Below are 18,818 nucleotides of genomic sequence, written 5' to 3' on the forward strand. Positions count from 1 at the left end.
AGGAAAAATAAGACTTTATTGCAAACGTACGTTATTTTCTACGAGAAAACTGTAACAATTTCAGTCTGAAATTACAGAAAGAAACAAAAATGTGGCAAATAAAAAAACCCCACAAAACCACCCAATGAGAATGACTGTGGTTACATTCTCTCAGGAAAATTCACAACAGAACGCAGGGTTATCACTGCAATATCAGAAGTAGATTTATGGTCAGCAAAAGCACTGCATGGAAAAGAACTGGTTGGAGTTTGCTGACAGTTACTGTATTGTCAGTCTGAAGAGCTTTGAACATGCATTGGATTTTAATTTCAGGTGATTGAGACATGTTTTGTTTCTTTCCCTGCCCCTGAAGTGTAAAGCATAGATTTTAAGTAATTCATTTTAATACGTGAGAATAAGACACCTTATGACAATATGCATACCAATATATACGTTTGCTTTTCCATACATCTTTAAGTGGAGTTATACTGTTAGATAAGCAGAACATGATGCAGAAGGAGTTGGGCCTGTTCTCTAGGAGTCCATTGCACTTCAGAACTCGCAGCTTTTTCCATGAAGTGGTGCAGAGACATATAACATGTTTTATTAAAGTCAGCAGCACTCAGAAACAATGACTGAGGAAAATTGCATCCAACTGGATTTATCTTGTAAAATTACAATTTTTTAACATTAAACTACAATATTATTTAAAGAATCAAAGTGGTCATTCATTTTCAGTTTCATTTATTTTGGCAAGGCTCTTGGACAAGAAGCAGTTTTTTAGTCCTTTCTTATTCAGTGATATTTTTGGAGTGGTTTGAAATTTGGGGGCCATCAAGCAGTTCACTATCAGTATGAAAATGTGTTGCAATACATGCATATTAATACTATTGAAAAGCATTTTCACAGCAATCACTTGATATGGAGGATTTAAGAATCTGCTTCCTTCTCACCTCCTGAAGAGAATTATATTTAGTAAAAGCTAAGTTACATGCCACAATATAATTCTTTCTGTACAGCAACTCTGTCTAAATTATACGTGTTCATAGAAAAACTTGAACTGCGGCATAATTACACAAGTAGAAAATGTAATACTTGTAATTTGTAACAGTTCAAGTTTTTCTATCTCAAAGCCACTCAGAATTTTCTGGGAGGGGAAGGTGGTGGTACCACAGAGGCCCCTGTGGACAGTTTTCAGGGCAGTACTGTGTTGTTACCACCTAAGACACCTTCGTAGCCTGGATTTGTTTGCTGCCTATCCATGTACAGGCTATTGCACCATCTGTCTGGAATTGTGGCCCAGGGCACAGTCTCAGTGAAAGCACCAAGAACAATGAAGCAAGAGGGTGGAATAAAATAGGAACTTTTTCTGCTTTATTGAGTCTCCTTTATACTAAAATTGTAACAGTTCTCTAGACTCATCATAATTTTCCATCTATCTTTAAATTTTTTAAAATAATTTTAGTGCTCCTGAAAAACAAAAGTGGCTGATGGTGTCTTGAAGAAGATAGGTTAGTAGGGCCTATTGCAGAGGAACCCTCACAAATTTCTGCTTCACTCATAATCCTGCTAACCTTGTAGAGCCAAACTCAGAGATGGTACAGGCCACTGTGTCCATTCCTAATGGTATATTCCATATCCTTTTCTCAAAAATATTTGCTCCTTGGGACCCATGAAAACCTGGTTGAATCCTTGTCAAAATTATGGTCCTTCCTAAGAAAGTAACTTTTCCATCCATTTAGCCAGTTCTATCCATTTCAATACTGTTTCATCATACATCACTTTTACTTGATTTCAGATAGACTTAACAGAGTAATGAAGAAAATTAATCTGTCAGATTAATATTTTCCAGGTTATCTAAAAGCACTATTACCCTTAAGCTGTTTAGTTCCAGAAGCTGCAATAAAACAGTCATCTAGCAGCTAATAATTTTTTCTTCACAGACTAATAGCATCCCATATAATTTACATTTCTCACTTCTTTGCCTTGTTGTATTGGATAATTTCTGTTTTAAAAACATTTCATACACACACATTTAGCCTTTGCTGCCCCTTAACTTTAGCATCACAGTTATCTTTTTCAACGCTGTATAACATCATCAAAGATGTATGTCCTTCTTAATATGCTCTAGATAATTCTGTGAAAGTAAATGCCAAATATACATTCTTTCTCTTTTGAAACAATGTTATAGTTTCAAAGATCTGTGATAAACATGTTGTCTTTCTAAATAAAGAAGACATTTGGTTTGATAAAATATTTCACTTTTGCTTTCTAAAATATCCCAAAGTACAAATTTTATAAAAACTGAAACAGCATATACTCACTGCAGATATCAGTCTGTTTTGAGAATAATGATATTTATAGCATTTGTTTTTTGGGTTCTTTTTACAGACATGTTAGTTGCTGGTATTGTAGACTGACATGTTTGCTCAGGTTTGTACATAAATCATCTCTCCAAAACAAAGGCTGAAGAGCCAAGAAGCTGTTCCTGTCACAACAGTTCACTTGACCAAAATAGTTTTGTGTAGATTTGTTAGTACATGATATCTTCTGCTGTAACATTCACTTCTTCTGTTTTAGTCTTAATTTTAGGGAAATGAATCCCACTAATGGCTATTAGCAGCAAATTCACTGCATGTGCTGTGGCACTTGCCACACAAATCCAAAAACAGTCTTCAAAGCGTTCTTCTAAGATAATGAACCGAAAGACATTTTCCTGAAAATTGGCAATCCTTTCTGTGAGGTTATGAAGTTTCACAGCAGCCATGAAGCTGGTGACTCCAAGTACTACAAATCCACCTGCAACAAAATGAAATAAGTATTCACCATTATCAAATCAAAACAAGACAGATCTTTTGGTCATGCTTCAAAAGACTTACCGAATATATCACTGAGCATTATACAGAGTAGGGATAGACAAAGGCATGGCTTAAACACCTTAAAAATGCTTAGGCTTTATTGTGTGGGCAAACACACTTTTATCCATGACATAAAGCCTCAGGGCATAGCTCCTGTTAAATGTTAACTAGACACAATAAGCCAAGACACCACCTGGAAGTTCTGTTTTGATAGGTGTGAATTCACTGCCGACTTCATTGTATTCACAAGTATTTCAATCACAGAGGTATTTAGTAAGGAAGAAAGGAACTTGTATCATTTTCTATTAATGTGACTACAAAAAACACTGGAAAATTACCTTACCTGCAAGGAAGTTCCAAAGGCATGCTCCTGCTGGACCGTTAATAGCCCGGTAAGGAACTTTTATTGCGTTAAGAATGCAGAATCCAAAACTGACCAGAGAAAAGAAAATGGCCACACAGAGGAACATTATGATCATCACATGGAGACCTGTATTCAACTTTTTCACCATGTGTGGGAAAACTGTCAAGAAAAAATAAGTCATCTATTCAGTGTATTGGTTTTCTTGATGATAGTAAACATCACACTGTGCTGGTGATTCAAATTCAACTTATATTTAAGGAAGACTTTTTATGGAGATGTGGAATTTAGCTAGTTGCATACTTCTCAGTTCCTGATGCTTTGTTTTTCAGTGCATTAAACCAGGGATATTCTTCTACAGGAATAATCCTCTACAGAGGATCTGTAAATAAGGGTTCAGGCTGAAGTCCTGCTTATTTATCTAGCAGCATTAATGTCTTTATCTCTGGTGCTGTAGTGTCTGCTGCATACTTTCTTGTCTCTTTTTCACCTCTGTTCTCCATACCAAACTCCTGGCTTGAATTTCTCATTCCTCTCATGCTTTTAATCTCATCCATTTGAAGTCTGATAGTCTCCGTTTCCTTGTTCCCTTGCTACCTAAAATAGTATCACCTTTTCTGTGTTTATTTTCTCATGTTATTCTTCTTTTTTTTTCTTTACTCTCTTTACTGCTGGCTCCAGTGAGATCTGCCCTGATTTCATACGTCCTAATCCCACAGGTTTGCCCTTTAAGATTCCTTTCTTTGTTTCTCATCTAGTGTTCATGGCCCTTTTATGCTTTTCTGGGCTTCTGGCAGTGTTTTAGCCACAGATGTAGGAAGGTTGTAAAGTATTGCAGTCAGGTGGGCTTTAGGTGAAGCGCTGCCATGGTTTGCTACAGGCACAAGCTCTCCCTCAGCAGCCTGACACTTGTCTCTTGAGAACAGCAATTTTCTTGGTTCTGTCTTCACAAACACAGTTCCTTTGTTGGAGGGCTAGACTGGCCAGCAGCAGGAAATGTACACCTGAGTGTTTAGTTTATCCTGCAGCCCTCTAGAATCAGAAGAAATCTGAGTAGGGAATTGTAGGTGATGTTGACTGACAGGAAAGAGAGAAGCTGATTGAGAGGAACCCTAAAATACAAGGTTGTTACTATGATATTTTCTGAAAAATACTTTTGCCAGGATTTTCTCCTGAGGAGCTGAGGAGCCTCAGGAAAGAAATGTAAACAATAACTATCTGCTGCTGTGGAATGCAACAGGGGCATCTGTGATTGGTGCATGTTGGTTGTTTCTAATTAATGGCCAGTCACAGATGCAGCTGGCTCGGACTCTCGGGGAGTCAGGAACCTTTGTTATTGCATTCCTTTCCTGTTCTTTCAAGCCTTCTGATGAATCCTTTTCTCTCTATTCTTTTAGTATAGTTTTAATGTAGTATATTAATATATAATATATCATAATATAATAAATAGCCTTCTAAAACATGAAGTCAAGATTCTCATCTCTCCACTTGCCCAAGAGCATTCACCCCACAAAGCATTCACCACACAAGGTGATCAAGAGCAGATCTTCAGCTTGCACAGCACTGCACACTCATACGTGTTCTGAAAAACGCGCCACCTAATTACTACAGTTATAGTTATACAGTTATATACTATGTTATAAACAAATAAATAAATTCCTACCTGTGCTGCATAACTGACAAAAAAACCCAAAGCCCAAACAAGCCACCTAAAAAGTAGGCAGCAACAGTTGGTAGATGTCACCATGAACTTCAGGTAAATAATTTGATCATGACAGGACAGAATTATAGTAGATCATGTAGAAAAAATTTATATGTACAAATGCCATACAAAAATGATGTGATTCAACAGATCTACCCTTTCAGTAGCTCCTTCTGGAGTTGTAGTTGAGCCTGGTGCACAGAAGAGTTGCAGAAGACACTGACAACAAGAAATGAGGGGAGCAATGAGGATCAGAAGTATATATGAGAAATGAGAATCAAAAAACTAGGTTGCTTTCTGATGAAAATAACTGGCAGCACAACAACAAATCAGATGGAATTAAGCCTCCGTACAAACCCTCAGAGATTTTAGGGTAGTTGTAAGGATTATTTGGTCTCTTTTCTGAGTCTTGCAGCCAAGTCCCAGTGACATGCCCAGTAAGTCTAGCTTAGTACACAGAAATAAGAATCCATGAGAAGGCTATTGCCATGGAGACTCCTGACAAAATCCAGCAGCGTTTGCTATGCACAGACAAAACACGTGGCTTCCCCAGCTTGTTCTCGGAGCTTGACTCAATTGTCAAAAGAGAAGCATCTTATGCCAGCTTAGGTGCCTTAGGACCATCCTAACAACCCTGTGGGTCTAACGTACTGCACTTGGATGGGACACTTCCAGAAGCTGCAGCTGGATGCCAGGTGATACATGTTGAGGAGTACAAAAGAGCAAGTAGATACCTGTTATGGCAATGGAGTCACTGTCCCAGCTAAAGTCTACTCTAGTGAATGTTAACAGAGTGAAAGGGGATGTACCAATAACAGTAAATTATTGCAACTTGAAATTCTGAAGCGTCAGAGGTGCTGCAATACTGTACCATATGATGTGTTAGCTTTGTCTTCATCTATGGTGCCAGTGAAATCAATTTATGTTATCGCATTCCTTATGAAAAGTCTTACAGTTCTTGCACCCCAGTAAAATCAGAATGCTTTTAGATTAAGGGGGACATTCAAACAAAAAAAAAGTCAAGTCAAACTCAGAACCCCCAGTCCTGCTTACCACTGTGCAAAAGTACTTGCTTTGTATATTGTTGTTTGAAACCGGTATTGTAAAAATATCAAAATCGGTAGAGTTATTAAAATATTTAAAAGGGAAAATCTCTGGAACACTTGTTGACCAAAATGCATATTTGTGCCTATCGCACTTAATGTTTTACAGAGAATAATAATAATTATTATTATTACAGAGAATAGTAATTCTAACAGAGAATTATTACTAGCTTCAGTGAGAGCTCTGTTTGTCTAAGGAGTGCCAGCTCATGTCCTGCAATTGCATATCGATGTACTCCAAAGTGACTGTGGAACATTATGCCTTCCTCTCAGGTTGCACAGTAAAAAATCAGAAAGTTCATTAACTAGTTCAAAAAGCTGTACAGAGTTTTTCTCATTCTCTCTGCTGGGATGGGGTGAAATAAGTGGGGCTGGATGAGCGTGACTGCTATGTCCATGTAGTGAAGTTGCAGTCAGAGCTTGAGCAATAATTTGGTTACCAGTGCAAATTCACCCAGTTTAACAACAGGTCATGCTGATCTAAGTTGAGGTTGCTCTGGTTCTTTTCTACATTCCCTCTGAAGTCCCACAGTCACGCTTGCCTTCAAATTTTTATAATAGTGCTTGTGTAGTTGTGTAGTCAGACACAATCCTATGGCAAAACAAGTATTTATTTTTGTAGGCTAAATATTTGGCCATTTTAACTTCTGAAATACCTCACCTCAACTACCAGAGCCATTGCAAAGGATGGGACAGGACACTATTGCTGTGGGCCAGGGAGAGGGTGAGACTGCAACAGCTTCAACTCGTATTGCTTCAGTAAATCTGTACACTGCAGTAAAAATCTTCAATGCAAATTACCATTTTCACTACAGAACAGGATGAGTGAAATTTGGAAATCATCCAGAGTACAGCTCAGTGCTTTCAAGACCTCAAGAAAATCTTTTATGTTAAAAGGAGTATGTTTAGAAGAGTTTCTACATTTGTTAAAAGTTCAGCAATTTTTTGTCTCCTAACTTAATAGAAAAGAAGGTAAGAATTTCTTCAACATGTTAATAAAGTTAGCAATATGTGCTATGGTAGACATTTGCATTAGGACAGCCAGAAAAATACAGAAATGTGTCCAGCCAAATAAATCTCTGCTTCTTAAAGGGAAAAAACCTCAGAAGAGTTCAACAGAGAAGGCAAGGACAGAGGCAGAGGAGTGGCAGAGCAAAACTTGGCATAGGAAAAAGTCAGTCAAGGGGAAAGTATAATTTACAGGGTTATCTCCAAATGACTTTCACCCCCTTCACAAGGCTAAAAGGAAACTCTCCATCGCTCCCTAGGGATTTTTTTCCCCAGCTTGATTCTAGGATTACAGATTATAACTGTAGCAAAAGGTATTCATGAAATGATAGAAATTTTATATTCACACTCCAAACATCAAACCATAAAGACTACATATTTATTTAATAATACAAATTTACATTCTACAAGTTCTGTAAACAAAAAGAATAGAATGTTAAATTTGAACTAGATATTAAACATTCAACCAAAATTATACTTACTTGTGAATTTGGAACGCCGCCCGCCCAAGCCACATTGGCGTATTTTGCCGCCTCGAAAGAGTCCGTAGTAAATTTCTCCAATGAACTTGACCAGCTCTGGATCTGTGGCATTGACTAAATCAGCCCCTGTTTTGCAAAGGATCTTCCCAGTCATCCACTTTGGAATCCCCATTGCAACAACAATCAAGATAAAAGACACAAAACTTATTAGAGAAGCCAAAGCAAATAATGTCTTTTTAAAGCAGCCAGGCATCCTAGTGCTTTCAAGGGATCATCTCCAAGCCCTCTCTGCAGGAGTCAGACGTATTTCTCATTTTTCATCATGCTCCAAAATCCACAGCTGAATACCAGGCATTTCAAGATACTTTTCTTTGTAATTTGAAGGTCCAGCAATTAATCTGTGTGGTTAAAAATCAAGGCAAAAAATACATTTTGCTGCAACAACATCCTGAAATGGTTGCAAGTAAGGGATTCATTATATTGTAATGTGGTGATGCTTCTTTGTACCAAGTAATCCTATCTCTATGGCCTGTCTAATATTTCCTCAGGGGTTTAATTGTCCTGCTCAAATGACATCAAGTTTCTTACTACAACCTCATGTGAAGAAAATTTGAAGAAGAATCCAGTTTATTGGATTATTTTTAAAAGTGGGTAAATATCTATGTGCGAGGGACAAAGCATCAAAACAGCGTAATTTGGCTGAAGGATTCTGCAGTCGCCTGAGCCGTGCTGAGCTTCCCGGCGCCTGCTCGCAGCCAGCCTCTAAATGTCACTGCAGGCAGGGCTATCTGAGGGACAGAAACGATGGCTCTGCACTCTTCTGAATTCCAGCGGGCCGCACGAAGCCCCTGGCAGCCGGGGTGGCCTGGCCAGCCGTGCCGTACATCGGAGCACTCATGAGGGGAACTCAAGTGACAGGTGCGATCCATGAGCGCTAAAGAAAACCGCTCGTAATTGTCCGCCCTTCTACGGTTACTGCTACCCGAGCCCTAGCAGGACCTTCAGAACTACTTATTAATTAATTAATTAACTAACTAACAGCAGCAGGAGCCCTGGGGACTAGTAACAAGGCCCCTGCCGTGGCGGGGCATAGGCATGGGGATTTCTCCTCCCTTACCTCCCCCTGCCCAGCCCCGCCCCGCCCCTCGCACCACCCACGGCCGGAGCTGCCGCCCCTCGCCCGCCCCGTGGGGCGGCCCATCCGCGCCGGGGAGAGCAGCGGCGGGCATGGCGGCACGCAGGGTGCTGGTGTACGGGGGCAGAGGGGCGCTGGGCTCCCAGTGCGTGCGGTACTTCAAGTCCAAGAACTGGGTAAGCGCCGGGCCGGGAGTGAGGCGGGGAGCTCTGCGGGGAAGCGGCCGTGTCCGGCCGGGCCGGGCGCTGCGGGGCGCGGGCCGCTAACGCGCCGTTCCTCTCGCCGCGGCAGTGGGTGGCCAGCATCGACCTGGCGGAGAACGCGGATGCCAGCGCCAACGTGGTGGTGAGAGCGACCGACTCCTTCCCCGAGCAGGCCGAGCAGGTGGGTCGGCGGCGGGCGCGGGGCGGCCGGTGCCGGGTGAGGCGGTGGAGCGGTGCACCAGCCAGCCTTCCCCGGGTGTGCATCCCCTCGGCCGGGCGGTGCACGGAGCCTCCCCGGTGTGCGCATCCCCTCGGCCGGGCGGTGCACGGAGCCTCCCCCGGGTTTGTGCATCTCTCTCGCTGCTGCCCGCGGTGAGCAAGGCGGCGGCAGGATGGGTCCGGCTCCACGCAGGAAGCAGCAGCGCGGTCGGTGGCGGTCGTGCGGCCGTACCGCGAACCTCGGGGTCCTTCGGGTTCTGCTCGTCCCTTCTGTTTATTTTGTTGTAATTCCTTTTAACTGAATACGCAGAAAGAGCTTGATCCGGGATATTGGAGGCTCAGCACATAAGGCAGTTTTGCTTTGTTTTTGTCTTTACTTTTAAAAGTCACAGACTGAACCAGGTGAGTTGTAATGAAGATGGATAAGGGCATCTTAAAATGCAGCACTTATTTCAAATACCCTAACTTAAAAATGTGTTGTGTGTAAGTAGATGGCATGCTCAAAGGACATGAACCTAAGCCCCAAGGGATCCCTAGGGGAGTGCACTTGTTTCCACAAACGTGGATGTGGGAAAATCTATGTTAGCCTAAAAAAGTATTTTGCTTTATTCTCGGTAGATAGGGTTCATTTTTTACATTTTAAGTTTTGAACCAATTTCTGTTACTGATATACTGAATATCTAGCCAGGATGGGTTTTTTATATGTACATAACTCCTAAAGCTTTGGAGGAGTAACACAGAGTTTACAATACAATCTGCAATATGGTTTTGCAAAGCTATTGGTTCTTCTTGTCTGGTTGAGAGATGTATCATTTGCTATTTGCTTTGACAGAGAAAATGTGTTACCAGCTGAGAGGTCTTATATTTCAAAGAGAACAAATTAAAGATATCTAAAAGTATGCAAGCTCAAATTTAGTGGCCAGACTCAAAGTGATGGTTGTAGTCTAGACAGAAGCAATAAGAAGGTAATCTTTAGTTGTTTTTCTTGCACTGTCATCAAAAGTGGCACCAGTAGTCTTGGTCAGACCTGGAGTTTCATTTCCCCTGATGGTTGCAGTCTAGACAGAAGCAATAAGAAGGTTATTCTTGTAAACAATCTTTAGTTGTTTTTCTTGCACTGTCATCAAAAGTGGCACCAGTAGTCTTGGTCAGACCTGGAGTTTCATTTCCCGTCTTAAACAACACCATACTTTGAAAAGAACCTGTCAAAAGCAAGTCAATAATCATTTTTGTTAACAATAGAGGTAAGGGTCAGGTGTTTCAGCCCTGATGATCACTTATTTCCAGAGACACCACACACTCTATGGCTTTCATTCTTCTGACTTTCATGTGTAGTTATTTTTCAACACAGTTGCTTTGAGTTCATGAATCATAAATACTAATTTTCTATAGCTGTTTAAATTGTTGTGCCCTGTGATATTCAAATACATATGTAGGAAAAAGTAGCTTTAATTTTGAGTTCATGAATCATAAATATTAATTTTCTATAGCTGTTTAAATTGTGCCCTGTGATATTCAAATACATATGTAGGAAAAAGTAGCTTTAAGGTATTCATGGTGTTTAGCTCTTCACCTTATCAGTCCAGTGTTTTCAGTATGTTCTTGTTCTCTGTGTTGAAGGTGACAGCAGAAGTTGGAAAACTTCTTGGTGAAGAAAAGGTGGATGCAATCCTGTGTGTAGCAGGAGGATGGGCTGGAGGCAGCGCCAAAGCCAAGTGTAAGCCTTTGGTACAGATGTGCTGGTGAAAACCTGAATGATGTCTGAGAGAAGTAATTAAAAATCCTTCTTCCAGAGTCCAGAGGAGGACAGAAACATAGAAGTACAAAATAGCTCTGTCACAGTGCTTCCTAGGGCTTCTCTGAATTTTTGCTTTCTGTTAAATTTGCACAGCACTTAGTTTCTTCAGTAATGTTTGTTGATGCACTAATTTTTATCAGAAAGTTTTGATGTGCTTTCTGAAGCAGCTCAGCATCGTTATCTATGAGCTGATTTTTGCTGAGATTACCTGTGTCAGGCAAGGTACAAAACACACATTGATGTTGTTTCCTAAGTTGTTGCTTTATGCATAAAACCTCAGTTGCTTCCTGCAGCTCTCTGAGCTGTTACTGTGCAATACAATATTGGAGGCCACTGCCTACTCATGCTACAAAAAAAAAAAACCCTTCAGATTAAAAAAAAGGCTTTTAAACATGTAATATTCATAATGAAATTTGTACCCACAACTGTAGAGACAAAAGAAGAAAAATAGCCTTGTTTTCTGTATGGAGTGATTCTGGTGAAATGTGTCCCTTTCTTCCCCCTTCTGGTTTGGCTGTTACAGGCTCAAAGAGAAAGGATATACAAAAGACATAAATTAGTAGAAAATTGTGGAAAGCATGTTTTCATAGTGCTGTTGCACTCTGTGTAACAGTGAGGAAATCAGAGTTTGTTGTCTTCCTTTGGCTAATTTCACTAATTCTCTTCCTAATCAGCTTTATACAAAAACTGTGATCTGATGTGGAAGCAGAGTGTTTGGACATCGACTATTTCCAGCCACCTTGCCACAAAACATCTGAAAGAAGGTGGCCTCTTGACTCTGACAGGAGCTCAAGCTGCCTTATCTGGAACCCCAGGTAAAATGCAGTGCACGACAGCTGCAGGGACACCAGCAGTTAGAGACAGTTGTTTATCTGAGCATTCTTGTTCGTGAGGCAAAGCTTCACCCCCAGTTTCTTGTCATCTCTCACAAATGGGATCCTACTGCTGCAATGTGTAAGGAAAATCTGATTTTACAGGTAGCAATATTGAATCTCTTGAAGCTGTGGTACAAGCACGTAGAATCAGTATTTAAATGGTATTTGACATGCATTGGTGAAATGTACTTGGCTAGTACATGATACAGAAAGTTTGGAAGATAATGAACACTAGAAGCACACAGCAATAGAAGTACAATGCTTAGACAAAGTTAAATTTCCTATTTGTCTTCTGAAAGACAGAGTCCTTAATTGACCAATCTTTCTGTTGGTGATGACTCAGCTGATTCTGATAACCATGCTTGTCCTGTTCATGTTCTGATTCCAGTCTGTCTTTGCTTCAAACATAGATAAGCTTGTTGACTGTTGGCTTTGTCATCAGCTAGCTATTTAATAGGAACGTTATTGCATTTTTAATCTTGCCCCTCAACCATGTTGGTCTACGTGGAGGAAGAAATCTGTGAGCAATTTAAAATTGAAAAAAAAAAGGCACTAACACACAAGCCCACAGGCAGCAAAAGGAAAGTTTGAGACAAATCTCCTATTTCCCAAGGTTTTATTAGTGCCATTTCAACAATATTTTGATACTAAGATTTAAAAACATATACAGTTGATTAATATTCCTGAAAGCTTTGCCTAAAACTGTTCAGGCAAAAATATTCAATATATTTTCTAGTTAATGATTAATCTTTTGTTTTTATAGTTTGTTTTTCTGTCTGTTACAGTCAAAGATAAAAGGTTTATTTTTGAGAATAAGCAGATGAATAATTTATAGTGAACTGCTGACTGACTATACACAAATGAAAATAAGTGAATTCTGGCAGATTTTCATGGTTTTTGTTTGGGTGGTCTTGGGAGGTTGAGACCACAACACAGGAAGCAAAGTGATGAGCCTTTGTGTTCTGAACTAGCTGGTTTCAGCTGGTCTGGATTTTTCTAAAAGTCATAGCAGTGCTTTGGGCAAACACATGCAACTTATTAACATCAGGAAGAATTGGGAAAGAGTTGTTACTCAACTTCTGCAAATATGCCTTATTAGCCTTGTTATGACTGGCTGTTCTGCAAGAAAGAATCTTTTTCTTGTTTGCTGTTAATGGGATTTTTCTTTTTCTATGAGAAAATCTTGCCTCACATAATGCAAACTGAAGCACACTGAAAATTATGTGAACAGTGACAGAAGCAGTTTGATGTTTGAGAAATGTATCAGGCATGAAAAGATTTCTAAGAAGAATTAGAGTGTTTGGTTTAGGCAAGATGAGAGAGGACTATGATACAGATGTGAATATTTTTAATAACAATAAAATAAGTTAGCTAGTGCTGTCCATGATTCCTCCTAATAAAAATGGATGTTGTATAATACCTTTAATTACATTGTAGAAGTATTGCTATTATTTTCAAAATACTGCTCTAGGAGCATTGGAAAGGGGCTGAATAGCTGTATGGATGTGTAGGAAGGAAGACATTCAGTTGTAGTAGACCTGTTTTCTTAGGTACTTTGTCTGTGTCTGGACTTCTTGACAGACACATGACTTGAGACGTCTGAGACCTCTAGCACTCTGATTGTGCAGATCTTGTTCCTGAGCAGTGTGCCTTATGCTCTGGTTCATGCTGCTCTTGCAGCAGTTTTTAGGAAAAAGCTTTCTTTCCCTGCACATTATTTATTAATTTTCTACCATAGGTTTTTTGGGGTTTTTTGTGACTTTCTCCACAGGGTCTGTCAGACCTGGGATGCTGACTAAGTGAATTCCAGATTTGAGAGGGAAGTGAACTGTGTCTATTTGGGTCCAAACTCACAAATATCTTAGTTATATGATAAAAATTAATAGAAGAGTGCCTTATTAAAGTGTATGAGCATCTTATTCTTCTGTTAAATTTGTAAACTTAGCCCTGTAGGTCACATACTTCAGGGTGCATTTGGATAGGTTGACTAAACATGCTTGACTTGGTGAGCTGCTTATTTCTGTAGTGCTAAGTTAACTGACTTCTGTGGTAGTTTCCAGATGTTTGCTATAAGCCTTTTTATTCATATTAGCATTTTTTCTTTTAATATGTATGCCTTAATATGTTTTAAAACTGATTCTTTTCTGGCTGCGGTAAGTGGTCCTAATATTCATCAAACAGTCTTTAGTTTCTGTCATGTTACTGCTGATGTTGAGGGCTGTTGTGATTGTTCTTTCATTTGCCTGTTTTTAATTTTTAGGGATGATTGCCTATGGCATGGCCAAAGGAGCAGTGCATCAGCTTTGTCAGAGTCTGGCTGGTGCCAGCTCTGGGCTGCCATCTGGTTCTGCTGCAGTTGCCATTTTACCGTAAGTGGTTGCTTAGCGGCCTCTGCCTGCATTGTTTAATTTAATTACTGCTGCAACCTAGAGCCACACAGATATGTTTGCAGTGTCCTATTCACAGCACACAAACAGCCTCTCAGACCTACTAACAGGAAAGGATGCATCTTGGCTGGATGAACAAAGAATTACACGAGCCACCTAAAAATGACTACGTTCTTTTCTTTGCCTTTGCAAAACAGTAATGAATGTTAGGATTAAAATTTGATTTACTTTTAACCAGTTTAACTAGCGCCATGCATTAACGTGTGATTTCTTTATTTCAATATTAGACAGAACTGTAAAAATGAGATAAACTGTTCAGTGATGTTTTAGATTTATCTCTGTGATAATAGTAAGGCAAAGGACTACTTGACACGTTTTCACTTGATGAAAGATGCTTCTTCATAAGGTGCTGCATGCCTATGCTTGACTGGTAAAATTAGGTTACTTTGAGGACCTGTAAACCAAAAAAAAAATTTAGCTTGTATTTACCTGCTTTCATTTTTTGTCAGGAAAGCTAGTAAAAAGTAGACGGCCTAGGAGGTCTTCACTGTGTTTAATTTTATCAATTCTGTTGCAAAAATTGAAAGTATTTTTCTTGCCAGGTCCATATCTAGTTCAGGACCCAAAATGTAAGACACTTCTTCCGGTCAGACAGGAATGGCATTAAATGTGTTTGGATAACTGACACCACCTTCTGCAGAGCTTTATAGGCAGGCACACACCAAGATCACTGGATTTTTGTTCATGGTGCTCTTGTGTAGTTCTCATGCAAAAATCTGTTCTTAAATGAATTTTTGAGAGGATAAATACACCTTGGATTGTCAACAGTGTTTCAGTGAGGGTGTTCTGGAAAGTTAACCCTTGCATGTCATTGTATGTAGTGTAAATAGGTATTGTCAAAGTTAAAACTCCCTATATTTATGTATTTGGTCTCCCAAAAGTATGGATGTAGTGCATGTGTGCTGGGCAGTATGTGTGAACAGGCTTATTGCTGCCATTCCCAATCTGCATGAGAGAGGTGGGAAGGGAGCTCCATGCTGAGTCATGGCTCCAATAGGCAGTTCCTCAGCTAGCCAGGGAGCTGGGGGGGTTCTTAGCTGGAGCCTTGGACATACATTGAAACTAATTACTATGTATAGTTAACACAGGGGAGGATGCAAAGGAAATCCATATCACATGGTGTAAAAGTCAAGGACATATTACAGCAGTGAATTGAAGCATGCTCATCAGAAACATGATATATAAATGAAATGCTTGCTTATCTTTTTTTAATCACAGGGTTACCTTAGATACGCCAGCAAACAGGAAATCAATGCCTGATGCAGATTTCAGCTCCTGGACACCCTTAGAATTCATTGCAGAGTGAGTATCTGTGAGATGACTAAACAGTTGCTCACTGTCCCTCTCACTGCTGCATCTCAGTGCCTGTTCTTTTTAAACAGCTGTCTTGGATTTGGGTGGATTTTTTTTCCTCCATCTTATTGGGTATCTTTCTAAATCACTTCGGGTTTAATTGCACAGGCTTCCTAACTGGAGAAAATTAGCCTGATGCCATCAACTTCAGATTCTCTACATGAGTTATTCCAGCAAGGAAGATAGCCTTAAGCAGCTGGAAGCTGGAGAATTTCTTAAAGCCTGTAGACAAATTAAATTGCAGACAGCAGGTGCAGGAGACACCTGGCTTAAAGATAAACTGCAAATAAGCATGTCAACTTGGGTGGGATTCTTTTTCTTCTAAACACATTTTACTGCCCAGTTTGTGGCATGTTAGTGCAGTTCTCTCAGCTGGCAACATTTTTGCTCTTTTTCAGAAGAATGTAGTACAGATTGTTTTTTTTTTTTTTGTACTATCCACAAAAACTCGTTCTGAATGATGCTGCAAAATGCTGAAGCCTCAGCTGTAGCTTATGTAATGCCAGGCTGAGATTATTTGCCTTACTGTTCTCATTCCTCAGAGTTAGAGAAGGTGCAGCATGAGTATTGCCTTCTGCCATGTGATGGGGAGTAGCAGAGTTTCTGTTGAGGGTGAACTCACATTTTAAAATCTTTTAGAACTGACAGTGGAATTGAATTTACCTACTGCTAATTGTTCAGAGACTAGTTTAGTTCTGACATCAGTTTTCCTTTTTGTAATTTTTTTTAAGATGACTGCCAGAGATGGAAATGGTTTTAGTTGCATCTGTTTAGTTTAAGCCTTTGCAGTTGTCTGATGAGGCTCTTTAAAATGGGCCTCATCAGTTGAATTTAGCTGGCCTGAAAACATTCAGGAAAAGGTGCCTAATTTATTGTGCTCCAGGGGCAGCTTAGCTAGATGTTGCAGTGTTGCAAATTCATTTTTTAAGTTGAACTTTTAAGTAGTTTATCCTTACAGGAGAATTCAGTTTATTGTTTTTTTTTTTTTTTTTTTTTTTGCTAATTCCCTGAAGTTTAACACCAGTACTCTGAAAACTGGAAATCTCACTGAGCAACATCAGCATCTGTTGGCAACATTTGCATCTTGGGAACGATGCAGGAAATCCTTTCCCATATGGCACTTGGATTTTGTGCCCTGGAAGCTCTTATTGGATTGTGGGATGTTCCAACATGACAGTTGCTATGTGTGCACTATTGGAAAGGCTGAAGGACCTGTAAAATACACTTCACTCTCTCTAGTCTATTTTGAGGAAGGAGATTATGTTGTGTTTTGATAAGGAGTTTCCTGGTCTGCAACCTAGAAGGTGTCCCTCTTACTCAGCACTACTTTGGATGTCTTAAGGCTTTTTTCCCTCCCACTGAGACCACTTTCACAGTTAAATATCATAATGTTATAATGGCCAGTAGCAGAGTAAATGGGTTTACCAACTCTATTCTAGTCATAAAACTGTATTTCTTTTATATATATGCTATAAAGGCAACTAAAGTAGCTCTACTTTTCCCTTTTCTAAATTTTTTAAAGTGGGGAAAAAACCTAGTGACTCTGACATTTTAAGCTCTTGGCCTTTTCTTTTGAGATATTTTGGAAATCCTGTGTGCTGTAATGCCCCTTGGATTTCTCTGGGCCCTCTGCACAGTTCTGAGGGTCTGAATCGAGTGATCACATCACATAGAAATCACTAGTGAGAGCAGAAGGAAAAGTAATAGGCTTGTATTTTATTCTTCCTGTCAGTATACCTGATAGTAGTTGTAATTTTTTTGTTTTCCCTCACCCTATTTTATCCATTTATTTATTTTAAAACAGAACCTTTTATGACTGGATAACAGGAAAGGATCGACCAAGCTCTGGCAGTCTAATCCAGGTGATAACTACAGGTGGGAAGACTGAACTAGTTTCAGCAGCACATCTTTGATGTCAGTCACTTGAAGTGATGAAACTTCAGCAAAGGAGGAGCTGTGGAAAATCTGTCCATCAGTATAATTTGAATGGTCTTCTGTATCCAGTGTTTGTAGTTATTCCATGAATGGAACCAGATTTCAAGTAATATTTTCGTGCTGTCAGTTGTGAGCTATCAGCATTTGTTTACCAAATAATAATACCAGCTTGTCTCTAAATGAAAGTTGCAGGCTTTAAAGCATCTAAAGTCTGTAGATGTCCTAATTCTGAGCATTATATGGCAATTTACCTGCTTTCTGTGAAGTGAGAATTGTGCATAACTGTGTCATGTTGTTGCATACATAATGGTTGGATTTTCTTTCTCTGTCAGTAAGTGTTTCTGGCAATTTACTGTGGATCTTTCAATTTTCTGTCTTTTCCTGTCTGAGAATGTAACCCCACCCCTGCATATTATGTTGGCTGTAGCCATAGGCAGCACCACAGTCATGTATCATGTCCTAGTTGTGTAACACTTTTCTTGTGAACGTTCCACTTGAGTTAATGAAACTGAATAGAGATTACTCACTTGAGAAGGAATTCCTAATTTGCCTTACACTTCATAAGCTGCTCTCAGGCCTACAGCTGTAGGATAAAAGTAATTCTGTCAAATGAATAGTATCTCTTTCTCTTCGTCATGATTGTTCTTGACATTTTGAAAAAGCAAAGTGCCGTAAAGTAGTAGAAAAAGCATACACACACTTGAAAAATGGAACTTTTTGTGCTAAATAAATATATATTGTTTTATGTACTGGCTGTCTCTGTTACTGTAATCCCAATATCTTGATAATGTTTTAGTTGGTTTAATTGAACATACAGTTCAGTTGTGGTAAAGGACTTAATTTTTTTACTTATTTAATTCTGATGGTACATAAAATACATTTCTGTGTGTGCTGAAGGTGTACTAACCAGGCATAGAGGCAGGTTTTCAGCTGAGGCAAATGTTTTCTTAAATCCAGCCATGTTACATGGAAATACAGTTCAGAGAAAGAGTGCAAGCATTACCTGTTCTGAGCATGAACTTGCATGGAATCAGTTCTGTTGGATTTTTTGGGAACATTCTGAAAGCAATAAAATATGCAAAGTTGTGTGTATGTTCTCCCTCTGCACTTTCCTGTTTTTATTAACTTCAGGGTTGTATTGGGGAAGGATTTATTGCCATGAATCAGGAAATCTTACCCCTCTTCCCACTGGAAAAGCTCACGTGCCCATGTTATTTTTAACATAGAATGATTGTCTGTTTTGCTATGACTGTCTCTTTATTTGTTTTGTTTTGCAGGATGCAAAGGTAGAGGGGAGTTTTTCTGTCTTGTCAAACCAGGACTGTCAGTTTGTAAATCTGCTTTTAAGTGAAAAGCTTGC

General features: G+C 39.6%; 2 protein-coding genes across 2 annotated transcripts; one reads left to right on the forward strand and one right to left on the reverse strand.

The window, feature by feature from the left end:
- Positions 1–2,512: 2,512 nt before the first annotated feature.
- Positions 2,513–7,746, reverse strand: CLRN2 (clarin 2). The gene is made up of 3 exons (XM_041402465.1): positions 7,494–7,746; positions 3,181–3,360; positions 2,513–2,778 (listed from the first exon to the last, which is right to left on the reverse strand). The coding sequence occupies exons 1-3, from the start codon at positions 7,744–7,746 to the stop codon at positions 2,513–2,515; spliced, it is 699 nt and encodes a 232-aa protein (XP_041258399.1).
- A 942-nt stretch (positions 7,747–8,688) lies between these two features.
- On the forward strand, positions 8,689–18,550 carry QDPR (quinoid dihydropteridine reductase). The gene is made up of 7 exons (XM_041402464.1): positions 8,689–8,804; positions 8,920–9,012; positions 10,671–10,767; positions 11,523–11,663; positions 13,984–14,092; positions 15,389–15,472; positions 17,328–18,550. The coding sequence occupies exons 1-7, from the start codon at positions 8,721–8,723 to the stop codon at positions 17,434–17,436; spliced, it is 717 nt and encodes a 238-aa protein (XP_041258398.1). The 5' UTR covers positions 8,689–8,720; the 3' UTR covers positions 17,437–18,550.
- Positions 18,551–18,818: the final 268 nt, after the last annotated feature.

This window comes from Onychostruthus taczanowskii, unplaced genomic scaffold (genome assembly GCF_017590055.1).
Source record: "Onychostruthus taczanowskii isolate IOZ18803 unplaced genomic scaffold, ASM1759005v1 scaffold2, whole genome shotgun sequence".
Classification (NCBI taxonomy): Eukaryota; Metazoa; Chordata; class Aves; order Passeriformes; family Passeridae; genus Onychostruthus; species Onychostruthus taczanowskii.